At 37.5% G+C, this 23,707-nt stretch overlaps 1 protein-coding gene across 7 annotated transcripts in view; it reads left to right on the top strand.

Annotated features, from left to right (window-relative positions):
• Positions 1-23,707, top strand: part of akap6 (A kinase (PRKA) anchor protein 6) — a 404,269-nt gene that overhangs the window by 259,377 nt on the left and 121,185 nt on the right. For all 7 annotated transcript variants that reach the window (XM_073040038.1, XM_073040040.1, XM_073040039.1 and 4 more), the window contains one exon: positions 18,850-18,998. In XM_073040038.1, coding sequence (XP_072896139.1) covers positions 18,850-18,998 — 149 coding nt within the window. The remainder of the gene's footprint in view (positions 1-18,849; positions 18,999-23,707) is intronic.

Below are 23,707 nucleotides of genomic sequence, written 5' to 3'. Positions count from 1 at the left end.
GATGCTACCTGGCCTGCTGAGTTCCTTCAGCATTTTGTGTGTGTTGCACTAGATAACGATTGGATCTCTTTGAAAGTCAAGTCAAGTCAACTTTTATTGTCATTTCGACCATAACTGCTGGTACAGTGCATAGTAAAAATGAGACAACGTTTTTCAGGACCATGATGTTACATGACACAGTACAAAAAACTATACTGAACTACGTAATAAAAAAAAACACAGAGAAAGCTACACTAGACTACAGACCTACACTAGACTGCATAAAGTGCACAAAAACATTGCAGGCATTACAATAAATAATAAACAGGACAGTAGGGCAAGGTGTCAGTCCAGGCTTCGGGTATTGAGGAGTCTGATAGCTTGGGGGAAGAAACTGTTACATAGTCTGGTTGTGAGAGCCTGAATGCTTCGGAGCCTTTTCCCAGACGGCAGGAGGGAGAAGAGATTGTATGAGGGGTGCATGGGGTTGTTCATAATGCCGTTTCTTTTGCGGATGCAGTGTGTAGTGTAAATGTCCGTGATGGCAGGAAGAGAGACCCCAAAGATCTTCTCAGCTGACCTCGTTATCCGCTGCAGGGTCTTGCGATCTGAGATGGTGCAATTTCTGAACCAGGCAGTGATGCAGCTGCTCAGGATGCTCTCAATACAGCCCCTGTAGAATGTGATGAGGATGGGGGGGGGGTGTGGGAGATGGGACTTTCCTCAGCCTTCGCAAAAAGTAGAAAAAGTAGAGACGCTGCTGGGCTTTCTTTGCTATTGAGCTGGTGTTGAGGGACCAGGTGAGATTCTCCGTCAGGTGAACACCAAGAAATTTGGTGCTCTTTATGATCTCTACCAAGGAGCTGTGAAACAGTATGGTAAGACAAGACTTTCATTGTTCTTGGTTTTTCCACCATGCGGATCACTTTGTGAGCACTGACTGCAGTGCACTAAATTGGAATAGGGCTGAGTAAATTATTGCTTCACCTGGGAAGTACTTTTGGATTATTTGTAACCCCTTTGTAATACGTCTTCTGAACTATGTCCTGCACCTGCATACTATGTGGTAGTGTAGCAGTTAGCACATTGGTTTCCAGCCACAGCAGTCACTGATCGGGTTTCTGTTGTATGTAAGGAGTTTGTACGCCCTCCCCGTGACCACATGGGTCTGCTCTGGTTGCTCCAGTTTCTTCCCACATTCCAAAACCATATGGTTAGTCATTTGAGGATGTGCTATGTTGGCAGCACTTCCAGGCTGCTCCGGCACAATCCTTGGGCTGTGTGGGTCACTGACGCAAAAGTGCATTTCACAATATTTCCATATATGTGACGTTTAAAGAAAATCTTTATCTTTATCTCTCCTAAAATGACAAAGCCATCAGCCCAGAAATTCATTTGATGAACCAGTGATGCAAAGTCCGCCAATCCCTTTGGAATGCTGAAAGGGAAGGAGTGGGGATGATATGTCTGGTGTTAGCATTATGTTGAATGTGGGAAAAACTTACAGATAATAGCCAGGTGAAAGTGCAGTGGAAGTTCAGTTCAAGGAGAATCCTACCCTTGATTTCTGTGGGACAAGAGGAATTGAGAACAGAAATGTGAGAAATGGAATAGATATGGATGAGGGCTTTGTTATCTCTGGTAGATGGGGAAAATGATTAAAGAAAATTGAAGACTTCTTGGTAGCAACTGATAGGAAAGGTGTCGATATCCAAACTGATTTGGAGAAATAGGGAGAATGGCGTTTGGTTCTTACAAGAAGCAGAATGGGAGAAGTTGTATTAAAATAACTGTGAGGCCCTGTGGTCTTGTAATAGATATCCATTGCCTACCTGTTCCTTGAACTAGCATATAGATATTGAGAAAGGGATGGGAAGTATCAAACACGGATCATATGAACATGAGAGCAGGGTAGAATTTGGTAACAAAGGTGATGAAAATTTTGATTTCAGCATGGGAGCAGGAATAAAAACCAGTACAGAATATAAATGAAACAAAGACAATTCCACATATCCCATCAAGAGATAAACGTAGCTTCCAAGTTCACTCATTCCTTTAACAATAGCCATGATCTGGAGAAGCTATTTAATGTGAGAATGAGGCAACACGAGTGAATCTGCAGATGCTGGAAATAAATAAAAACACAAAATGCTGGCAGAACTCAGCAGGCCAGACAGCATCTATGGGAGGAGGTAGTGATGAGATTTTGGGCCGAAACTCCTGATGAAGGGTTTCGGCCCGAAACGTTGTCACTACCTCCTCCCATAGATGCTGTCTGGCCTGCTGAGTTCTGCCAGCATTTTGTGTTTTTATTAATGTGAGAATGAGTTTAGCCAGGTGAAGAAAAGTCATGGTTAAGGGGAGGGGGACTAGTTTGGATTTGGGTTGATGAGAAACTGTTGACCCCTTAGGTAAAGTTGGAGGTGTGGAGGGATTGGACATCCATGGTCAAAGTTAAACACATTAGGAACAGGAAACTGAAATCGTGGAAAAAAGCATCAGAGTTGACTCAGATGTAAGTGAGAAAGTTCGAAGTATATTTATTATCAAAGTACATATATGTCACCATATATAATCCTGAGATTCATTTTATCGTGGGGATTCACAGAAAATACAAAAGAACAAAATAAGAGCAAAATAATCATTACAAATAAATAAATAAATAAATAAATAAATAAACAGACAAGCAAGCAAGCAAGCAAGCAACACATATATATAGAAAACATGAGATGAAGAGTCCTAGAAAGTTAGTCAGTAGATTGTGGGAACAGTTCAGTGTTCGTTTTAGTGAAGTTCAAGTTCAAATTCAAGTCTAATTATCATTCAACCGTACATGAATATGTGCTTGCACCCAGGGTAGGAGATACAGAAGCCTGCAGGCACACACTCAGCAATTCAGGAACAGCTTCTTCCTCGCTGCCATCCGATTCCTAAATGGACTTCGAAGCTTTGGACACTACCTCATTTTAAAAAAATATACAGTATTTCTGTGTTTGCACATTTAAAAAAATAATCTATTCAATATACATAATTGATTTACGTTTATTTATTATGTTTTATTTTATTTATTATTATTATTTTTTCTCTGCTAGATTATGTATTGCATTGAACTGCTGCTGCTAAGTTAACAAATTTCATGTCACATGCCAGTGATAATAAACCTGATTCTGATTATGTCGCTGGCGTTTAGGGCAGCAATGAAAGTCTTCCACCTCTGTCTGTCACAGATATAGAAAATATAGGGGTTCAGCTCAGGTTGTTAGCCCTGAGCTGAACCCTTGAACCTGGAGGACTGGTGGACCACGCTTAATCTGGCCTCTACCTTTTGACCTGTTTGACATGGTGACCCTACCAAGGGCCAAAGCACTAGGCCTTGACTCCAGCAAACATAGCTTCCTGGGTCATTGAGGCATGCAAGCTTCCAAACCCTAATGACAAGGCTGTGGTCCTCTTAGAGAATACATGAATATAGCCAAACAAAACAGTATTCCTCTGGGGCCAGGGTGCAAAACATATTACCAACTACACATAGCTCATGGTTATCATTTCAGAAAAAGAAACATACAGTCATAGAGAGAGAAAAAAATGTAGCCTAAGTCTCTATGGCATGACTAGATTGATGATAAATTGTCCTGGTCCAGCTTGTTCTTCCACTGAACGAACAATGGAGAGCAGCTACAAGCTAACACAGGAGAGCAGCACCACCCTGATGTCTCCTCCCCTGGCTGAGTGCTGCAGGCAGCACTGTGGCCTCGGCCTAGGATTAGGACTAGTCCTCACCACAACCAAGGCAGTGCAGCTCCCCAACCACCAGTCTTACTAATGAACCTGTAAACCTGACTTGCAGTATTCTATGTTACCAGTATCCTACAGGGTCTTGTGATCAGAATATAAACATCCAAGGCATAACACCCCCACCCCTCCTTCTCAGCACAATGGTACATGTTCCCTCTGGTTCATGAGCCTGATGGTTGACAGGTAATAATTGTTCCTGGTATCGGTTCTGAGGCTCCTGTATCTGTTTCCTGATGGCATCGGGGAGAAGAGATAGTGGAGGTCCTTGATGATGGATGCTGTTTTTCTGCGACAGCGTTCCATGTAGATGTGTTCAGTAGTGCAGTGGGCTTTACCTGTGAAAGACTGGGCTGTATCCACTTCTTTTTGTAGTACACAGTAGACATGGGAGAATAAAGAGAACTAAAATCGAAAGAAATGGGTTCTGTGAAATTATGTTGAAACTGTGGCCACACCATAAAAATCCTACTTATTGTTGGGAAGAAGGTAAATGAACTTTGAAGTTTTGAGAACTGTGAGCTTGCGCATTGTGGGACAGAGACTTTCAGTGAAACTGGCGTCAGTGACTGAGAGAAGGTCACCTAATGTCAGTGGTGGTATTCTCATCCAAAACAAGGTTTTGGAAAATGTCAGAGAACTTTTGTTCAAACACTGGGAGGTAAAGAATAGTTTGCCAAACAACACCACTCGTCTCAGAATCAGGTTTAATATCACCGGCATATGTCATGAAATTTGTTAACTTAGTGGCAATACATGATAATACTGGATAGAAAAACATAAAGTAAATCAATTACAGTAAATATATATTTTAAATAGTTAGATTTAAAATAGTGCATAAACAGAAATAATATTTTTTTAATGAGGTAGTATTCATGTGTTTAATGTCCATTTAGCAATTGAAAGGCAGAGGGGAGAAAGCTGTTCTTGAATCACTGAGTGTGTGCCTTCAGGCTTCTGTAACTCCTTCCTGATGGTAGCAATGAGAATAGGGCATGTCATAGGTGATGGGGTCTTTAATGATGGGCACTGCCTCTCTGAGGCACCACTCCTTGAAGATGTCTTGGACACTATGGAGGCTAGTACCTGAGATGGAGCTGACTAATTTTACAACTTTCTGTAGCTTCTTTCAATCCTGTGGTTCAACAGGTTTAATGACAGTTCTCAGATGGTCTTAGTCTAATTTTGAAAAATTACCATTTGTTATTTTGATGAGCTAGTTTAGAAATCCACCTCTTATTATTATTGAATGGTATGACTATAGATTGCAAGGTTTCATTTCTTTTCCACATCCGCTTATCTTTTAGGTTCATCAATTCAGTAAGATCTAGGAAATATATCATCTAATCAATCCTCCGTGATTTTCTGTTCTACCTTAAATGACTGCTTAACCTCAAAAAGGGTCAACTTATGAACAATGACCCTTCTTTCTTGTTTCTCAATAATCTTGCTTCGTAATTATTTGATGGAATGTTTGCTTTAATGATCTTTCTCATACTGTGTAGGTTGACATAATATTACTCCCAGTCAATGTCAAAATTAATACTATTTGAAGTAAAAAATTGAATTACAATAATTCAAATCCATTAGCATTTTTCATGCCCTATCAAGGACAATGCCAATATTTCTGTCAAGAGAATGGAATGCAACTGTAAGTTTCTGTACACCTGACCAATATATGGTAGCACAGTAAACTGCTGCATCAGTTCTTCTAGAAAGAAAATGGATCAGTTTTGATTACGGAATTATTTCATAAACACAAAAAGATATTTTCATTCAGCATACTGAGCTGTACGCTTTGCCCTTATTTATGAGTAATGCTGATGTTTTAGTAATGGGATGAAACCTTGAATGCACTTTGACATGGAGTGTCAGGACATGAATATGCAATCGCTGCTTCCTCTTGTGAATGGCAGCTAATTTTAAATATGGTTCCAAGGAGTGAGAATGGGAAGAGTGGGGTAGGATGTTGGATTCTGCAGTAGCCAGATCTTACTTGCAGAAGATGAATGAGAGAGTAACTTACTCACAATCATATTTCTTCACTATATTTGATGGAAATTGATATCAAATTTCTCTGTCATTCATTGAATAATAATATTGATTTATAGAATCTGCCATTAGATTAACATTTGAAATATTTCTTTTATTTTGTCATACAATTTGGAATTTTACAAATTCTTGAGAGTTCACTCTCAAACCTTTAAACTGCACTTCAAATTAAATTTCAGAAAGCGAATTCTGTTATAGTAGCTTTAGCCAAAAGGGTTTTAATTCTTACTGTGTAGTGTAAACCAAACACCCTGTGGTTATTGCAACAAATGCTGTGAGTGAAGCTTCAAGGGTTAAGAGTCAATTATGCTTTTAATGAAATTTAGAAAACCTTGTGTCTGGTCCCTCAGGCAGACATACAATAAGGGTGTTGAGCCAACCTCAACCCTAAAAGGGAAAATGATCTGACTGTCACAAAACATTTCCTTTAAAATAGCCCAGCATTACCCAGATGGAACATGCCCAGCAGGTTGAAGAAGATTTAAAGAAAGCACATGTGTTAGCCCTCCTTAGGGGACATTATGGGTTTGACATGATAGCTCCATACATCTTTGTTTCCTACCTCAGCCAATCTAAAAATTCTAATGTGTGCCCTCTAGTTACATTTTCCCTATAACACAGCTAGTCTATTGTTCAGAAGATGTTGCTGTGTGATGATGAGCGAGGTGGAAGCTTTATATGCTCTTGTGAAAGGCTTCTCTTGTTGCAACATTACTCACACATTTGTCAGGAAACAAATAAAGAAGTCATAAGTATTCAGCTTCAAAAATGGTGCATGTTATGACCACATTAATGGGCTATTTGTTCTAAATCTGGACAGCACACAGAAAAGAGCACAGGGTGTTGATATTCTGCTTTGTTTGATTTGTACAGCTTTATTGCCGTGGGATAGGAATCACAGGTTCGTAATGTTCATACCTGTATATCAAGGTGCTAGGTTTGTTACCATGACAGCTTATTTACATTTATTTAAAATAGCTCCCCGATGGTATTAAACTAAACAGTACTTGTTGTTAAAGAAAATTATATGTTTTAACAAAGAAGCAAAATCTCATTTTCTGCTTGAAGTACAGAAAGTATTACATTTCTTTTGGTCTCCTAGAGATTCAATCTAATTTAATTCTTTGCTGTTTCTAAATAAACACTCTTAGAACCTTTTTCATCCTTGGGAATAAGGATGATAGGGGTAATCAATATTTCTAGCATTTTAATTAAAGCCGTTAGTGGAATAAATCCATTTAATTATCCGTTAATGAAATACAAGGTCATTTACCTGACAGGAACTTTGAAGGTAGATTATTAGACAGAAAAGAAAAGCAAACAAGCTGCATGTCAAGACCATTTAGCCACTGACAGATGCAACATTAAAATAAACTTAGAGAATTTAACATTTTTGGAGGGATTTCCAGATTTTCATTTATGAATCCAAGACAATGGCAAATGCAGATAACACATTATTAATTGATTTATTTTGTAAATTTTTCATGGTTTGATAACTGAAGCAAAAATTCTTGATGTTTAAACCACTGAGATGAGATCTTCAGAAGATGTAGGTACCTGGTATTGTAACAAATGTATTGGAAATGATCCTGAGACATAACATATAGATCAAAGAACATCTTCATTACTGATATTAACATTTCATTGTTTCAGAATTAAACAAAACATTTTTCAATAGGCTATCCCAGCAGAAGTAAAACTGATTGTAGTATTACTAGGAGTATGTAATCGTCCATGTATTTTGTATTTAATATGTTGTTAAAGGCTCGTGGTGTGCAATACTTGAAGTCGGCTTGACATTTTTAAAACAGTTTTCTGTTGTCTTTTTTTCTTGCATAACTTCATTATTCCTTCTTCCTAGTCAATAAAGTATATCTGTTTGTTCAGAATTTCACACTGATCTTTCACAACAGTTCCTTTGTTACTTATGACCAGATATTAACATCAATTTTCTGCAATTACTCTCCCTATTAATGTACTGGAACTGTTTAAAATCAATAATTTTCACTGTCTTAGTTATAATACTCTTTCCCCATAGCTATCAATTTATTCAATGATAAACTGATAGATTTAGTCTATTATGGTATGAAAGGAAAAAGATTATCACTACCTTTAGTAGACTTCAAGAATGTGCAAGCATTATGGTGTAAAATTGTAATTTACTCTTCTGGTAACAGTTAAATAGTGCAGTGCGCTTTATTGCGAAGAGTGCTTCACTAATGGTCCCAATTTTCATTTTAAAAAGTAGCATACTTAATAAGGTTATTAAATATTTTCTGTTTACCAAAGTAAAGGGATTTTATATGTACAGTACCTTGTGCAGAATCAGTTTCAATGTGTTTTGCAGTCATATTGTGAATTCAAAAAGAGTGACACTGGTTAGCATTATGGATTCCTGTTAAATGTTCCAAAAACAGTGTTAACCTCTCAGTAGCCATAACAAATCTTGTGCCAATTTAGAATATGATTAAAGAAATAGAACTTTTTTTTATTCTTAGTACAATCTCAGCTTACAAATTTTGGTTCTGACATTATGATCAGCTTTTTACATGTCAGCTAATACATTGCTAATTAAGGTTTGCATGTTCATTAAAGCTTAGGCCAATGTTAATTACATATATTAATGGAATCTTGTGTAACACCTGCCTAAAGCAATGGCCTTTAATCTTCCAAATATCTCAATTGAGGCTGCTGTTGTTATGAGTTTTCCATAATTTGAATTCAACATTCAACCATATTGTTCCTTAATCATCTTTTGCATATTTTTCTAATGCATATATTAAATGCAAGCCTGTAATTTTAAAATTCTGAAGAGTTTATTAATGCTTGTCACTGGAGGCATTGATTTTTATCAATTTTTCCCTGAAAAATATATGTGATACTGACCATCTGTTTCTGATATAGCCCTTTCCTGTTTGCTTAACTCCTGGAGAGTTTTTCTTCAAATCCTTTTTTTTCCTGTTAGCTTTAAAGTACATTTGAAGATTTATTATTCATTGTTTCAAACTGTACAAAGACGGAAAACATTTAGAAATTTATTACAGTTTTATTCAAAACACTTGAGCAGGAAAATCCTTTTAAACTATATCTGTCTATTACAATGCCCAGGAAGGAGTTGCTATTGTGCCTTTATAAACCATGAAAGGTTTAATATAATTGATTTGATTTAAAAGCTTTTTACTTATTTCTAAAATTGTAATTTCATATAATATTCTCTTTGTGTTGATTTTGAAAGACAGATGCATCTCTACTTCATGCCATAAACTTTTAACATTCAATTCTTTAATATGAGGCAGAATATCTGTAATTATTGACAGATCTTAGAAGAGTATACTTAACTATACAATTGACTGACATATCACTGTAATCTTCAATGATGTATGAATGATTGATGTTTACATATGCTATCACTAGAGTACATGTAGAGCTTACAGCAATCAGAAAATTCATTGTGAGCATACAGAACAGGGTATGAATAGTAAATGATAATGGTTCCTACAGGCAGTGCTTTACATACCTTTTCTGATTGACAGAATACCCAACAGAGAATCCACAAGGGACTTCCAGTTCAGGAACTTTCTTGCAGATAGTAAATTGGTGTTGGCACACACACAAAATAAATGACATGATTCAGCAGATTTCAAATCTGAACCCAAAACTCTGGAGACAGAAGTAAATATTCATCAAACAGTTGAACTTAAGATTGATTTTATTCTGCATCAGTGCACTGTGTTAGTTTTGAGCCAATCTCGGAAAGCAGGGATCTCAGTGCAGTGGATGTGACCAATATGTGCTCTGCGTTTTTCTCTTTTTTTGTGGATACAATTCTCTTTGAAGCAGTGACTTTGATGCCATACTGATTCACTTTGGGTAGCCAGTCTTTTGGACTGGAAATTTTAAATTAGCTAGCCTAGCATGAATTTATTTATTGTATGCAGATTCTATAGATATGACATTTTAGTAGTTTGTATATGGAATGGAAATGTAAGGAAATCATTTATTTTGTTGGAAATGGCACCGGCATGTGGACTAAGGAGTTTTACAGAGGAATAAATGTCTTATATTTTGGTTTAAAATTTCATAACTATAAAACAATAATTACCTAATAGCAGCCTTCCTTTTCAGCCTCACACCTGCCAAGTTTAATTCACATGAATTTGTGACTATGATTGCCAATTTGTATTGAGTTTCTAGAGTGTGCTCCCTTTAGTGTTGGTGTCCACTCTATTCTACAGGTTCATTTCTGTTTCCTTCACTAGAGAGCAGCTGATGGCATTCATACAAGAATTCTGGAAGAGAGTAGTCTCCCCAGTGGTCCAAAGCAGTCATCAACTGTGCACACATTGTTTTGAGGGTACAGTACTAAATTTTTGAAAAGCACAAGAAATGTCAAGGAAACCTCCTTCTGTTACAGCTATTATATGATCATTTCCAAATGGCAATTATGTGGAATTAGCCTTTGCTAGTGGCTGGAGGGCAAGAGATGTGGAACAGGATGATGAAGAGGGAGTTGTGGAAATAATGATACTGGAGCTAGATGTGCTGTTGGAAAATCTTGGTTGGATGCAAAAGCACATGTGGGTGGCATACACTACAGCTACAGTGTAGTGCTGGTGGAGGAATAAATTTTCAGAATGGTGATCGTGATGTTAATGAAGCACAATTAATACTGGGTAATGAGGAACTTCTTGAGTAATGGTAAAGCTACACTAGGCAAGTAGAATGAATCCCATAATACTATTTAATAGGAAGATAAGAACATAAGAAATAGGAACAGAAGTAGGGGATCTTGCCCAGTGAGCCAGCTTCAACGCTCATTAAGATCATGGCTAAACAACACACACAATATGGTAGAGGAACTCAGCAGGCCAGGCAGCATCAATGGAGACCATGGCTGATCATGGACTCAGCTCCACCAGTCTGCCTTTTCCTCATAACCCTTAACTCCCTACTGTTCAAATATCTATCCAACTGTGCCTTAAATATATTCAATGTGATAGCCTTCTTTGGCAAGAATTACACAGAAAAGCAATTCCATTCCATCTCTGTGCTAAATCTACTGCCCTGAATCTTGAAGCTACACCCTCTTATTGTAGTCTCACCTGCCAATGGAAACAACTTTTCTGTCTCTATCTTATCTATTATTTCATAACTCTATATGTTTCTAAAAGATCCCCTCTCATTCTTCTGAATTCCAGTGAATATAGGCAACTCAATATCTCCACATAGACTAATTCCTTCATCTCCAGAATTAACCTGGTGAAACTCCTCTACACCAATCTCCAAAGCCAGCATATCTTTCCTCAAGTAAGATGGCCAGAACTGCACACAGTATCAAGGTGCAGCCTCAGAGGTTCCCTGTATGGTTGTAGTATAACTCACTCCTCTTAAATTCAATCCCTCTAACAATGAAGGCCAACATTCCATCTGCCTTCTTGATAACCTGGTGCATCTGCAAATTGACCTTTGAGATTCAGACACTAGCACTCCAAGTCTCTCTGCACAGCAGCATGTTGCATCCTTTCACCATTAGATAATAAACTGATCTTCTATTTTTCCTTCCAAGGTGAATGGCCTCACATTTACCAATACAGTATTGTACTCCCTCAACCAGACCCTTGCCCACTCACTTAACCTATCAATATCACTCTGCAGATTCTCTGTATCCTTTGCACAATTTGCTTTTCTACTCAAATTAGTGTCATCAGCAGACTTTAAAGAAGCTACACTTGGTCTTATCTTCAAAATCATTAATGTACATCATGAACAATTGTGGAACTAGCACTGACCCCTGCAGCACTCCACTCTCCACCTACTGCCAGCCAGAGAAACACCAATGCATCTCAACTCTCTGCTTTCTGGTGGTTAACCAGTCCCCTATCCATGCTACTATATTACCCCCAACTTCATGCATCCTTACCTTATGGATAAGTCTTTTTTGTGGCACCTTAACGAACACGTTCTGGAAATGCAATTATATAACATCTGCCTGTTCACTACACTCTATCCACTGCGCTCATTATATCCTCATCCAACTCCTGTATGTTTGTCAAACAGCATCTTCCCTTCCTGAATCCATGCTGTGTCAACCTGATGGAACTATTTCTAACAGATGAGTCATAATTTCATTTCTTCCTTGATGATAGCATCACACATTTTCCCAACTAAAGACATTAAATTAACTGGCCTATAGTTACCCATCTTTTGCCTACATCCTTTTTAAACAGTGAAGTGATATTGATTGTCTTCAAATCCGCAGCACCTATCCAGGATCCAGAGAATTTTGGTAAGTTGTCTCAAATGGCTTTAGCATGACTTCGGAAGAAAGGGCTGACAATCTACTTCCGTATCTTGCCATGAAAACCCTATGAACCCTATTGCCCATGAGGTCACAAAGAGTCGGACTCGACTTAATGACTGAACAATGTGGCTTCCACCATTTCAATCAGTACCCTGGGATGCATCCCACCACAACCAACCAGGGATTTTTACCTTTAGACCCACTTGTTTGCTAATCACTATCTCTTTAGTGACAGTGATTGTATCGAGGTCCTCACATCCCATGGCATCCATAACATCTCTCTTTAGCATGTTAGACATGTCCTCCACCATGTAAACCAACTCAAAATAGTCAGCTATTTCCACATTACCCAATATTAGTTTTCCTTCTCATCTTTCAAGGGACCCATATTCACTTTAGCCACCTTCTTCACTTTATATAATTGTATTATCTGCTTTTATATTTTGTGCTAGTTTACTTTTATAATCTAATTTTTCTTTCTTTATTGCTTGTTCAGTTCTTTGTTGCTTTTTAAAGTCTTCCCAATCTTGTGTTTTACCAGACCTCTTGGTGAATTTGTATGATCTCATAGTTTGATGCCTTCCTTTACTTGCATAGTTATCTGAGGCTGGCTCTCCCCACCCTTACTACACTTTCCCTTAACTGATCTATTCTCTTGGTGTGCGCTGTGATAGATCTCTTTGAAAGTCTTCCACTGTTCCTCAACTGTCCCACCATACAACCTGTGTTCCCAATTTACACTAGCCAACTCTTCCCTCATTCCATTGCAGTCTCCCTTAGTTAGACAATAATATACTGGTTTTAGATTAAACTATTGCACTTACATTTGTATGAAAAGTTCAATCATACCATGATCACTCTTTCCAAAAGGATCACTGAATGCAAGATCATTGATTTTTACTTGTCTTATTGCACAAGACCACATCTAAAATAATATTTTCCCTTTTAAGGTCACTATCATGCTGTTCAAGAAAGCTATCACAGATACATTCTATGAAATCCTCCTCAAGACTGCCTCCATCAATTTGATACACCAAATCTATGTGCAAGATAAAGTTCCCTATGATAACTGCCTTTCAATTCTTAAACACAAGAGATTACACAGAGATGTTGGAAATCCAGAGCACGCACATGCAGAATGAGAAACTCATCAAGTCATAGAGCATCTGTGGAAGGAAGTAAACAGTTGACATTTTGGGCTGAAACTCTTCATCAAGACTTGAAGGGAAAGAGTACAAGCAGGCATTTGAGGGGTAGGTGGGTGGGTGGAGGGGGAGGATGATAGGTGGAAGAGGTAAAGGACTGAAGAACAAGGAATCTAATAAGAGAGGATAGTTGACCATGGAAGAAAGGGAAGAGAAGGGGCACCAGAGGAAGAAGATGGGCTGGTAAAGAGAAGAGAAGCAGTGAGAAGTGTAACCAGAATGGGTAATGGAAAAATATCGAAGGGGAATAGGAGAGAATTTACCTGAAGTTAGAGAAATTGATGGGGACTTGTCTGAATGGGAATAGGATGTCAAATTGAAAGTTCCATTTCAATTCAACCTCCCTTTCCCATTCCAAAATGTCTGCCCATGGCCTCAACCACTACAATGAGGCCATCATGGTCAGGTTGGAGGAGCAACACCTCATATTCTGTCTGGGTAGCCTCCAACCTGATGGCATGATCTTATTCTAGTTTCTGTCCTGTTCGTTTTCCAGTCCTGGTGAAAGGCCTTGGCCTGAAAAGTTGACTGTTTATTCCCCTCCATTGATTCTGGCTGTCTTGCTGAGTTCCTCTAGCATTGTGCTGTTCCATTTTCATATGCATTGTTGCTGTTCCATTTTCATATGCATCGGATACTTGTTGGTTTATTGCCTCTGCCACTAATGTTATTATTTGGTGGCATATAGACAACTTCTACCAGTGATTTTTTCCCTTTACTATTCCTGATCTCTATCCAGATGGACTCAACATTTTGCTCTTTAGATTTTACATTGTATCTTACTTTCATCTTAATCTCATTCTTAATTATAAACACTACCCAGCCTCCCATACCTTCCTGCCTATCCTTCTATATTACCTGATACCCTGGATATTTAATTCCCTACCCCTATCATCTCCACCCTTCAAATATGTTTCTGTAATGGCCACTAAATCATAACACTTTGTTCTGATTTGTGCTGCAAATTCACTGACTGTCTGAATACAATGGGCATTCAGATAAAGTGCCTATTCACTCATTGTCCTTTTAGAATCTAAGATTCTTTTTGTCTAACATTTGGCTTTTCTCTACACTTACTTTTCTCTTTTTTAACTTTCGCTTTGGTCTCTGCGTTCCTTCTCTCTGTCTTTCTGCCTTGATTTCCATCCCCTTACCATACTAATTTAAACCCCAATGGCATCAGCAAACAAACCAATGAGGGCTTTGATCCCTGTCCTTCCCAGGTGTGGACCATACAGTTTGTGCTGTTCTCACCTCTCCCAGAACTGGTTCCAATGTCCCAAGAATCAGAACCCCTCCCTCCTGCACCATTGCTCAAGCTACATATTCATCCTATCTATTCTGCTCTTCCTACTCTGACTAGCATATGGCACAGTAATCCTGCGATTATCACCATTGAGGTCCTACCTTTTAATTTATCTCTTAGCTCCCTAAATTTAGCTTGTAGGACCTCATCCCACTTTTTGCTATATTATTAGTACCAACCTGCATTACAATAATGGACTGTTCACTCTCGCCTTCCAGGAGCCTGTGTAGCCTCTCTGAGACATCCCTGCCCTTTGCACCTAGGAGGCAATGCACTAACTGGGAGTGTTGTTTGGGGCCATAGAAACTCCTGTCTATTGTCCTTACCATGGAATCCCCAAATAGGAGTGGTGAACCTCTAGCATGTGTCCAAGATAGCACGCACAAACAGTTGTTGGTACGTGGCATGCAGAGCTGCTCCTCAATTCTTCAAATTCCATCCAGAGTGAAAAGATACATACACAATACTTATCTCATTATCTTTACTGCCAAATGAAGCAGAGAGTGACTTCTTTTTGATAACTCAAGAGCAGTGAGATGTTTTTACAGGAAACATCTCACGCCGGCTTGGCACCAACTAGATGGACTAGTTGTGAGAATGCAAAATGTGGGTGATGGGATTTGAAATCCTCACAGACCTAGTGTACACATCATTATTTGTATAGTACATCGTTGGGCCAGTTGCTATTGCCTTCGCTCTGCTTTCTTCTGTCATTTGTGAGTGAACACTGGATATTCAGTAAAAATAAAGATAACTACTATATGTAGTTTAACGCCTCTGTGAATATTTATCTTTTTGCAATAAACATATTTTATTTATAACAATAGTATGTAGAAAATATGTTATTTTTCAATTATCTTTAAAAAAATAATATTAATAATTTTGAACAGGTTTCTAAAATACTTCATTTATTTCAATCTGTCTCATATACCTTTATTAATAGTAAAACAATGAATACACATAAATAAGCAATGGACTCATCTATTTATCTTTAAAAAAGTTCATAATTGTTGTTACATTCATTAATCAATGATAATCTCTGCTCAGAATTATCATGGCACGTGAGAGGAATTTTAGAAGATCATTGCCAATTCGGGCACACACTCTCTGAAAGGTTCACCAATCCTGCCATATCACTATAGCTCTTCCATTCTTTTCCCTGCCATCCTGTACAGCAGAGCCACTCACGATCCCATGATCTTGGCTACTGCTGCCTTCGCCTGTTGAGCTATTTTCATTATATTCTCCCATCAGCTGTTACATATTTAATTCATAAAAATATGAGCTCTGCCTCCCCAGTAAGCAAAAATCTTAAGTCAAACTTGAACTGTAACACTATTCATTTTTATACTTAAGCCCTTACTTTAAGAGATTCATGTCATTCAAACTTTTGCTTTTGCATTGCAAAATCTGATCTGTTAATTGGTTAGTCTGTTTGAATCTGAGCAAAAAACAAATACACTCATACTTTAGAACTCTTTTAAGTATTTCTACATAGAGTTTAATATATGTATTAGCTATGTGCTGGGTGACAACAATTGTGTTACATTTTCTGAAATAATGGAAATAAATTCAGTATTTGACACTGAATCCCACACTTCGTGAATGCTTACAAAAGGATGGATCCAAGTGGGGATATAATATTACCCAGTATGATAAAATGAACAAATATAATTCTATTATTAAATACTGTAAGTCAAAAATCAATTTTGTCCTCTAGGGACAATTCATAATTTATTTTAAATGTAGGAAAGCACAAAATGAACCCCATTATCCAGTCTGAGTATATGGTTCTTTTCTCAACTTTCCCTACTTTTTATAATATCTTTTTCTCAGCATTCTGGGTGAAATTTTATTTTTAAACTATGAAGCATCACAAGCATGGACTGCAATTTGATAGTCTATTGCAGTTTGGAATGCAGGGCTCTGTCACAGTTATTATCATCATCATCGGTTACCATCTACCCATTTCCCTGTGTGATTGCCCTCTCAGTTTTGAGTCAACAGGTTATGCCTTAAACGTCTACTTCACAACTTGTATGTGATCTAGACAGGTATGTGTATAATGAGGGTGTACTGCAATGTCAGACTGCAATGGAAGAAATACTAAACCAGGGCCCCATTAGTTGCAAGGGAAAATTGTAAGCCTTGTTAGGCTAGCCAATGTCCTTAACCACATCAACAAATACAATAAATTAACCCATTTGCTACAAAGTTGGGCTTTGCTGAGCCTAAAATAGCTTCTGTGCTTGTTAACGTTTACAGATGACACCAAACTTGGAGGTGGTGAGCTAAACAAAAAACAGAGGAGAGTTGTTGACTGCAAGATGACATAAGTAGGTTACAGAAGGAGCAGACAAGTGACAGGCAAAATTTAATACAGAAGGATATCAAATGGAACATTTTGCTGGAGAGAATTAGGGAAGGCAACATAAACTAAATAACACATTTCACAAGGGTGCATAGGAACAGAAATTTCTATGTTTGTATGTACATTCATTGATCCTTTATAGTAGCAGAACATGTTGGGAGGGCATTGGGATCCTGCGAATCATTGATGAAGGTATAAAGGGCAAAAGCATGAAGTTTCTGTTGAACCTTTGTGAAGTAATGGTTAGATCACAACTATAGAATTACCTCTAGTTCTGGTCACCACACTTCAGGAAGAATATAACAATCATAGAGAGGATTAGGAGGTTTATTGAAGGTTTCATGGATGGTGGATTTCATTAGGTTAGGCTGCAACATTTGTGGCTGTCTTTGGAGCATAAAAGGTTGTGAACAAGTTTGATAGCACTGTCCAAGATCACTGTGGATTTAGGTGGGAGAAATTGCTAGAAGCTACTCCTGTTAATGGATAGTTCAAGGACTGAGCAACATACAGAAAATTCAAAATGATGGACAAAAGAGACAGGTGAATGTGAGATAAAGCCCTTTGTCAGTGTTCAGTGGTTATGTACTGGAAAATCCTTGCCCATACTGGTGGTACAAGAATAATCAACAATGGTTTTTTCAAAGAGAATTGGGGAATGTAATTGAGAGAAAATAATTTTCAGGATCACAGGAAATGGTGGGGATGGGGGGGGGGAAGAAGGGGTCAGGGGAGAGGTCAAGGACAGTCTGGATTGTTCTACAGAAAAGCTGCATAGATTCATTGGGCTGAATGATACTCCCTCGTGCCATGTCAATGCCAGCAGTCTGGAAGTGACTGTCTCCCCTTTGTTTCATTTGGTATAATGCTCAGCAGCTGAGAAGAAATCCAAAACAAAACAAAAAAATTGGGACATAAATTCTCACAAAGTTGGGGAGAGAAGTTGAGCTTAAAAGTTGGCCAAATTGTCATACAATGTATGAGCAGCTTCATTTTTACATGTTAAGTAAACCAGGACTAAGATTTTTAAGGTCTAATGTTGATTATTTTAACTACAATTTGTTTTGCCTTCATGCTGCAAATCATTGTACCCATGTCTTAGACTAGAAGTCCTGAATTACCCCAGGATATGGATAAATTAATTGTGTTGTGAACAGAGGTTATGGAATGCAGTTTGAATTGAAAATGCTAATGAATGCTGCTGGGAAAAGGCTTTCTGTCTGAAGCTAGATTTTAAAAGTACAGAATTGAAACAGAATGGAAAACATTGCAGGTAAAATATTAATAACAGAGGAAGCACCTGGGATTACATAAAAAAATCTGTCATAGACTACAAGGTGATTGTTGTAAATTGCTTCTGCCTATAATTTGCAACAGTCAGTGCTATGCAACAGAGCTGTGCTGATGGAATTAAGTGATCTAAACCCTTGAAACTCTGGTGACATAAAGTTGAATGAATAGTATTGTAATACCAGCCTTCTGAACATTGTAAAATCACTCCCACACTTTGCCCTGACTTGGCCTTGGAAACAAGAAATTGTAAGCAACCTTAATTGTTAACCCACTGAGTACTGCATTTCATTTGAATCTTGCTAAATTTGAGCCTGCATTCTACAAAATTATACAGTTGAATAGCACACAAGGGAGAGCGAATACATTACTCACTTTGTGAAAAAATCTATCTATGCCCTTTTATTGATGCAATGCCCATATACTAGCAGGAGTCTCCAAGGATGGCATCTGAACTCCCAGGCTTGGAGAATAACATTGCAGAGAAAATCCTGAATTGTTTGATGAATGCTAAACTATTTATGTTCACTGGTTACATGCACTCTGTTTCTAGGGAGAGATACAGCTTATCAACTTGGAAACTCGAAGAGATGCCGTGGAGCAGATGTCACTGAAGCTCTATAGTGAACAGTATACAAGCAGCAACAAGCGGAAACAAGAATTTGCTGCTATGTCAAAAGTCAATCGGTTAGATACTTACAGGTATCAAAATGACTTAATTTTTCTTTTTTAGTTAATCTATGTTGAACTGCATTAATCATTTTATGAATATTATGTCAATGTTCTTAACCACACAGTAAACCTTTATGACCTTTATGACTAAACTACGTAGCACAATTTATCAGTGACCCACATCAGCTCTAATTCATTATTAAAACTTGCCCATGTTAAAACAGATGATAAACTTAGCTCTTGCACCCAAAGCTTTGAAATTACTGATACATACAAACATTTTCTAAGCTTATCTTCTTTTGCACCTACTATTTAATTTGTATATGTCAACAATCTCAATGTGCTACAACAACTCAAAAAGCAGTGTTTTTTTTACCAGTTTAGAGAATTTTATTGTTGCCACCCTCAGTGATTCATAATTCAGCGTTTTGACAACAGACAAACCACAGGTTGCACAACCCAATCACAATATAGGTATTTCCAAGGGATCAGCCTTATGTGCTACATAACGCCATGAATGAATTGAATAAAAAGAACTAAAACATATATGCATTGTCACATATTTAGTACACATTTGCAACAAGAATTCCTCTGGTGTCTAGAAGCAAAATAATAAATGTGTTGAAAAGGACTAATTTTGCTCCATCTCCCACGTGCCTCGGTTTCCCAACTTTATAACTTACTACATTATGGGAACAAGAAAACTGAATGTTTTGAAGGGTTTGGATGTTTTAATAGATTGGGACTCAGAAAAGTTGTAAAAAAGAGGAAGATTGATTCCACATGTTCTATATTTTTCATCATTTCAGTGTGTCCTAAACATTTCACAGATAATTTGGTGTATTGTAAGTGTTGTTAGTGCTGTTATGCAGGAATACAGAAACTGTTTCCATTTCTTTGGATTTCCAACCTGACCTGCTGAGTTCCTCCAGCATTTTGTGTGTGTCATTGCCTTCAATTTTATAGAAAGCAAGCTCCACGAAATGCAAAAAATGATATCAACCATAAAATATTCTTTAGTGAAGCTGATTGAGATACATTTTAGGCAGAACCACGGATAAAACTCCCTTGCTCATCTTTGAATAGCTATATGTGATATTTTATCCGGGAGACAAATATCTCACCCAACAATGGACAGTTTGTGTTTCACTGGAGTTTTAGCCAGTGATCAAATCTCTGGAACAAGTCATAAACTTACAATTTCCTGACTCAATCATGCCAACACCCTAAATTTTCACTCAGTGGCTACCTTGCTAGGTACCTCCTGTACCTAATAAATTGGCCACTGAGTGTATGTTCATGATCTTCTGCTGCTGTAACCCATCCACTTTAAGATTAAATTTGCTGTGCATTCAGAGATGCTCTTCTGCACACCATTGCTGTAATGCGTCATTACATGAGATACTTCTGCCTTCCTGTCAGCTTGAACCAGTCTGATCATTCTCCCCTGATCTCTCTCATTAACAAGGCATTTTTCCCACAGAACTGCTGCTCACTGGATGTTTTCTGTTTTTCATACCATTCTCTGTAAGCTTGAGAGACTGCTGTGCATGAAAATCCCTTGTGTTTAGCAGTTTCTGAGATACTCAAACCACCCCATCAGACACCAACAATCATTCCATGGTCAAAGTCACTTAGATCATATTTCCTTCCCATTCTGATGTTTGGTTTGAACAACAACTGAACTTTTTGACTATGTCTGTGTACTTAAGTTGTGGTGTACAAGGGTTGCTAATAAAGTGACCACTGAGTGTATGGATTAGTGTAGGAGCTGTATTCGTGATTGATGTTAGTTAGACCAGTTATAGCTGTAGTATGATGTGCATTAAATTCAAATGGAGCTCAGTCAGGTATCTCCACCTTAGAAGTAGTGCTATTTGCATGACAATGAAACATGGGTGAAGTTGCTATTCCGAACATTAACAGACTGGTGTAAAATCTTTATAGAAGAGAAATACATTAATTAAATAAAATATCTAACTAGGGAGTGATTAGGTACCAGACTTTGAAACTCTTAAAATTTTGTCTGAAGCAATCAGATAATCTATTATTTTAGCAATATTGCTGAGAAAAGATGTTTCAATATTCCACTTAAAAATTCCAAGCAGGAAAATCATTCCCATTCTTCAGCAGGTCAATGATTTAAGATCATTCCAGAGTTCTTATTCTTCATTAATATCTCAATGTGCTTAACAACTTGGGTGTTCTGTTTTCCTGCATTACAAGTAAATGTACTCTGCCCGCTGTGAAATGCTTTGGGATTGTTCTGAAGTCCTTTAAGATGTAACTTGCCTGCAAACATTTAGTGAGAGGCGGTTCTATGAACAGGAATACATGGAAGTTGAAGGCAAGCTGGATAACTTTTACAATGGAAGCAAATTAACTATGGGCATTTATTCTAAAGAGTCCACATTTCACACTATCCCCCAGGATCATCAGAAGGGATGAGCTCAAGATTGTAATGGTTCATTAAGGAAGCAAATTAGGGACTCACAGATACTGCAAACCATCCTACAAATAGCACACACTGGAGCAATGGATCTTTTATCTGCTGCACAATTTCCCAAGAGTTGACAAACTCCCTTGCAGCTGAGCCAAATCTACCTAAGCTAGCCACAAGAAAATCTGTAAACAATGGTCAAGATGACTAAAATTTTCTTCCTGTTGTGTGGTGAAGTTATTTTCCTCAATTTTCTAGCTGTTCCTGCTGGATTGCTCAGCTGGGAACTTACAAGGAAGGGAATTATATTTTCCCTTCAACACTTTGCCCATTCCTAATGTGAGCCTAGACAGTGACAGCAAGCCAATACATTGCAATGTCTAACAAAGCTAAGTCTAGTCTTGACTCTGTCAGTGAACACTAGTCAAGGAGAGAATGTTTTAAAAGGTCTCCTAAGTATCCTAGGAGATGTGAAATTAACTTCTGCTCCCTTTCACCGTGATGTTCCAGACCTTGTCAACCATCAGCAAAGAATCTAAGGCATGTAAAACGATTCATACAATGCAGAAGTTTTACAGAATATGTTTTAAAAAGTAACATAGAACCTAGAATGGTACAGCACAGGAACAGATTCTTTGGCCCACAATGTCTTCTTCATGTTACTACCATCAGGCTGGAAGCACAGTAGTCTCAGGTCCCATGCCGCCAGCTTCAGGAACGGTTATTACCCTACAACCATCAGGTTCCTGAACTGACGTTGATAGCTTATTCACCATTACTCTGAACTGACTGTATGGCCTTCAGACTCACTGTCAAGGACTCTTTACAATTCATGTTCTCAATATTATTTTCATTTGCACAGTTTGTCTTTGTTTGCACATTGGTTGCATGTCAGTTTTTATCTGTTTATGTATAGCAAGAAATTGAATACAAGGTATATGGTAACACATATTTACTTTGATAATACATTTGTTTTGAATTTTGAAATTTTGATGTCTGTACCAAACACAATGCCAAATTAAACTAAATTTCTTCTGCTCGCAATGATCCATATACCACCACTCTGATTCTTCATGTGTCTATCTAAAAGCTCTTAAAAACAACCATCATGTCTGCTTCCACCACTACTCCTGACTACCCATTCTAGGCACCTAACACCCTCTGTAGAAAAAAATGCCCTGAAAAGCTAATGGGTTTACAAGTCAAGTCAGTAGCTCCAGTACTGAAATGCAACAGAAATGATAAAATTTATTCTTTATACTTTCCCCTTCTCACCTTGACTACACGTTAACATTTTAACATTGGAAAAATATTTTGACTGTCTACCCTACCTATGCTTCTCACAATTTTATAAACTATTTGGTCTCCTCTCATCCTGTTACTCCAGAGAAAATAACCGATATTTGTCCTAAGCTCTCTTATTGCTCATGCCTGCAAAGCCTGGCAGCATCCTGACAAACTTTTGTACCATTTTCTAAGCCTCCACATTTTTCTTATAATGAGGCAACCAGAATTGCACACATTAATATTACACAATACATATGATTTGAGATTTGTTTTCAATTACATTACTTTTCTTTAGAAAATTATATAATTCCATTTTAAAATTATCAGTCATTTACAATACATCAGATTATTAACCAAGTAAAATAAATTGAATTTATTCAATTTTATTGTGTGAACAAAGGAGGGCATGTATTTTATTTCAATATATGTGCACTTAAGCTACATGAAGTAGGAACTATACTTTTGAACACATTTGATGAAAAATCAATTCATTCAGGAAGTATAAAAATATTTGTAGCCTGAATTTGAATATTTTTGAGTAGTATGTCTCAATAAGTCCAATATTCTGCTTCAGTTTATTCAGACAGAATCTAAATGCAAAACTATGAAATTCATCATGAAGTAATTATCTTGCCTAATGAATGGCTCTTTGAAATCATAGCAAAACCAACTGCTATTTGTAGATCTGCAGAGCAAAATTTCTCTTTTTTTCACTCTGCTAAACTTATATACGTTTTATTGAGCCAGCTTTTGGAACCCATTTGAATGTGGCAAGAAATCCTCCTCAAGATGTTTTCTTTCCATTAACTATTGCTGAATGACATCATTGTAATACCCAAGCATAATTTAATTCTTAATTTATGACAAGAATTATTCGATGTTATGAGGTGTAAATAAGGATCATCATCAAGAGTTACATTTTGGTAAATCTTGAGAATTCTGCATAGCCTTGTTGCAGTATGAACTTTCCACAATTATCACTCCATTGGAGTGCTGATACAGAGTTGTAAAC

This window comes from Hemitrygon akajei, chromosome 3, assembly GCF_048418815.1.
Source record: "Hemitrygon akajei chromosome 3, sHemAka1.3, whole genome shotgun sequence".
NCBI lineage: Eukaryota > Metazoa > Chordata > Chondrichthyes > Myliobatiformes > Dasyatidae > Hemitrygon > Hemitrygon akajei.
This window is presented reverse-complemented; position numbering and strand designations above follow the sequence as displayed.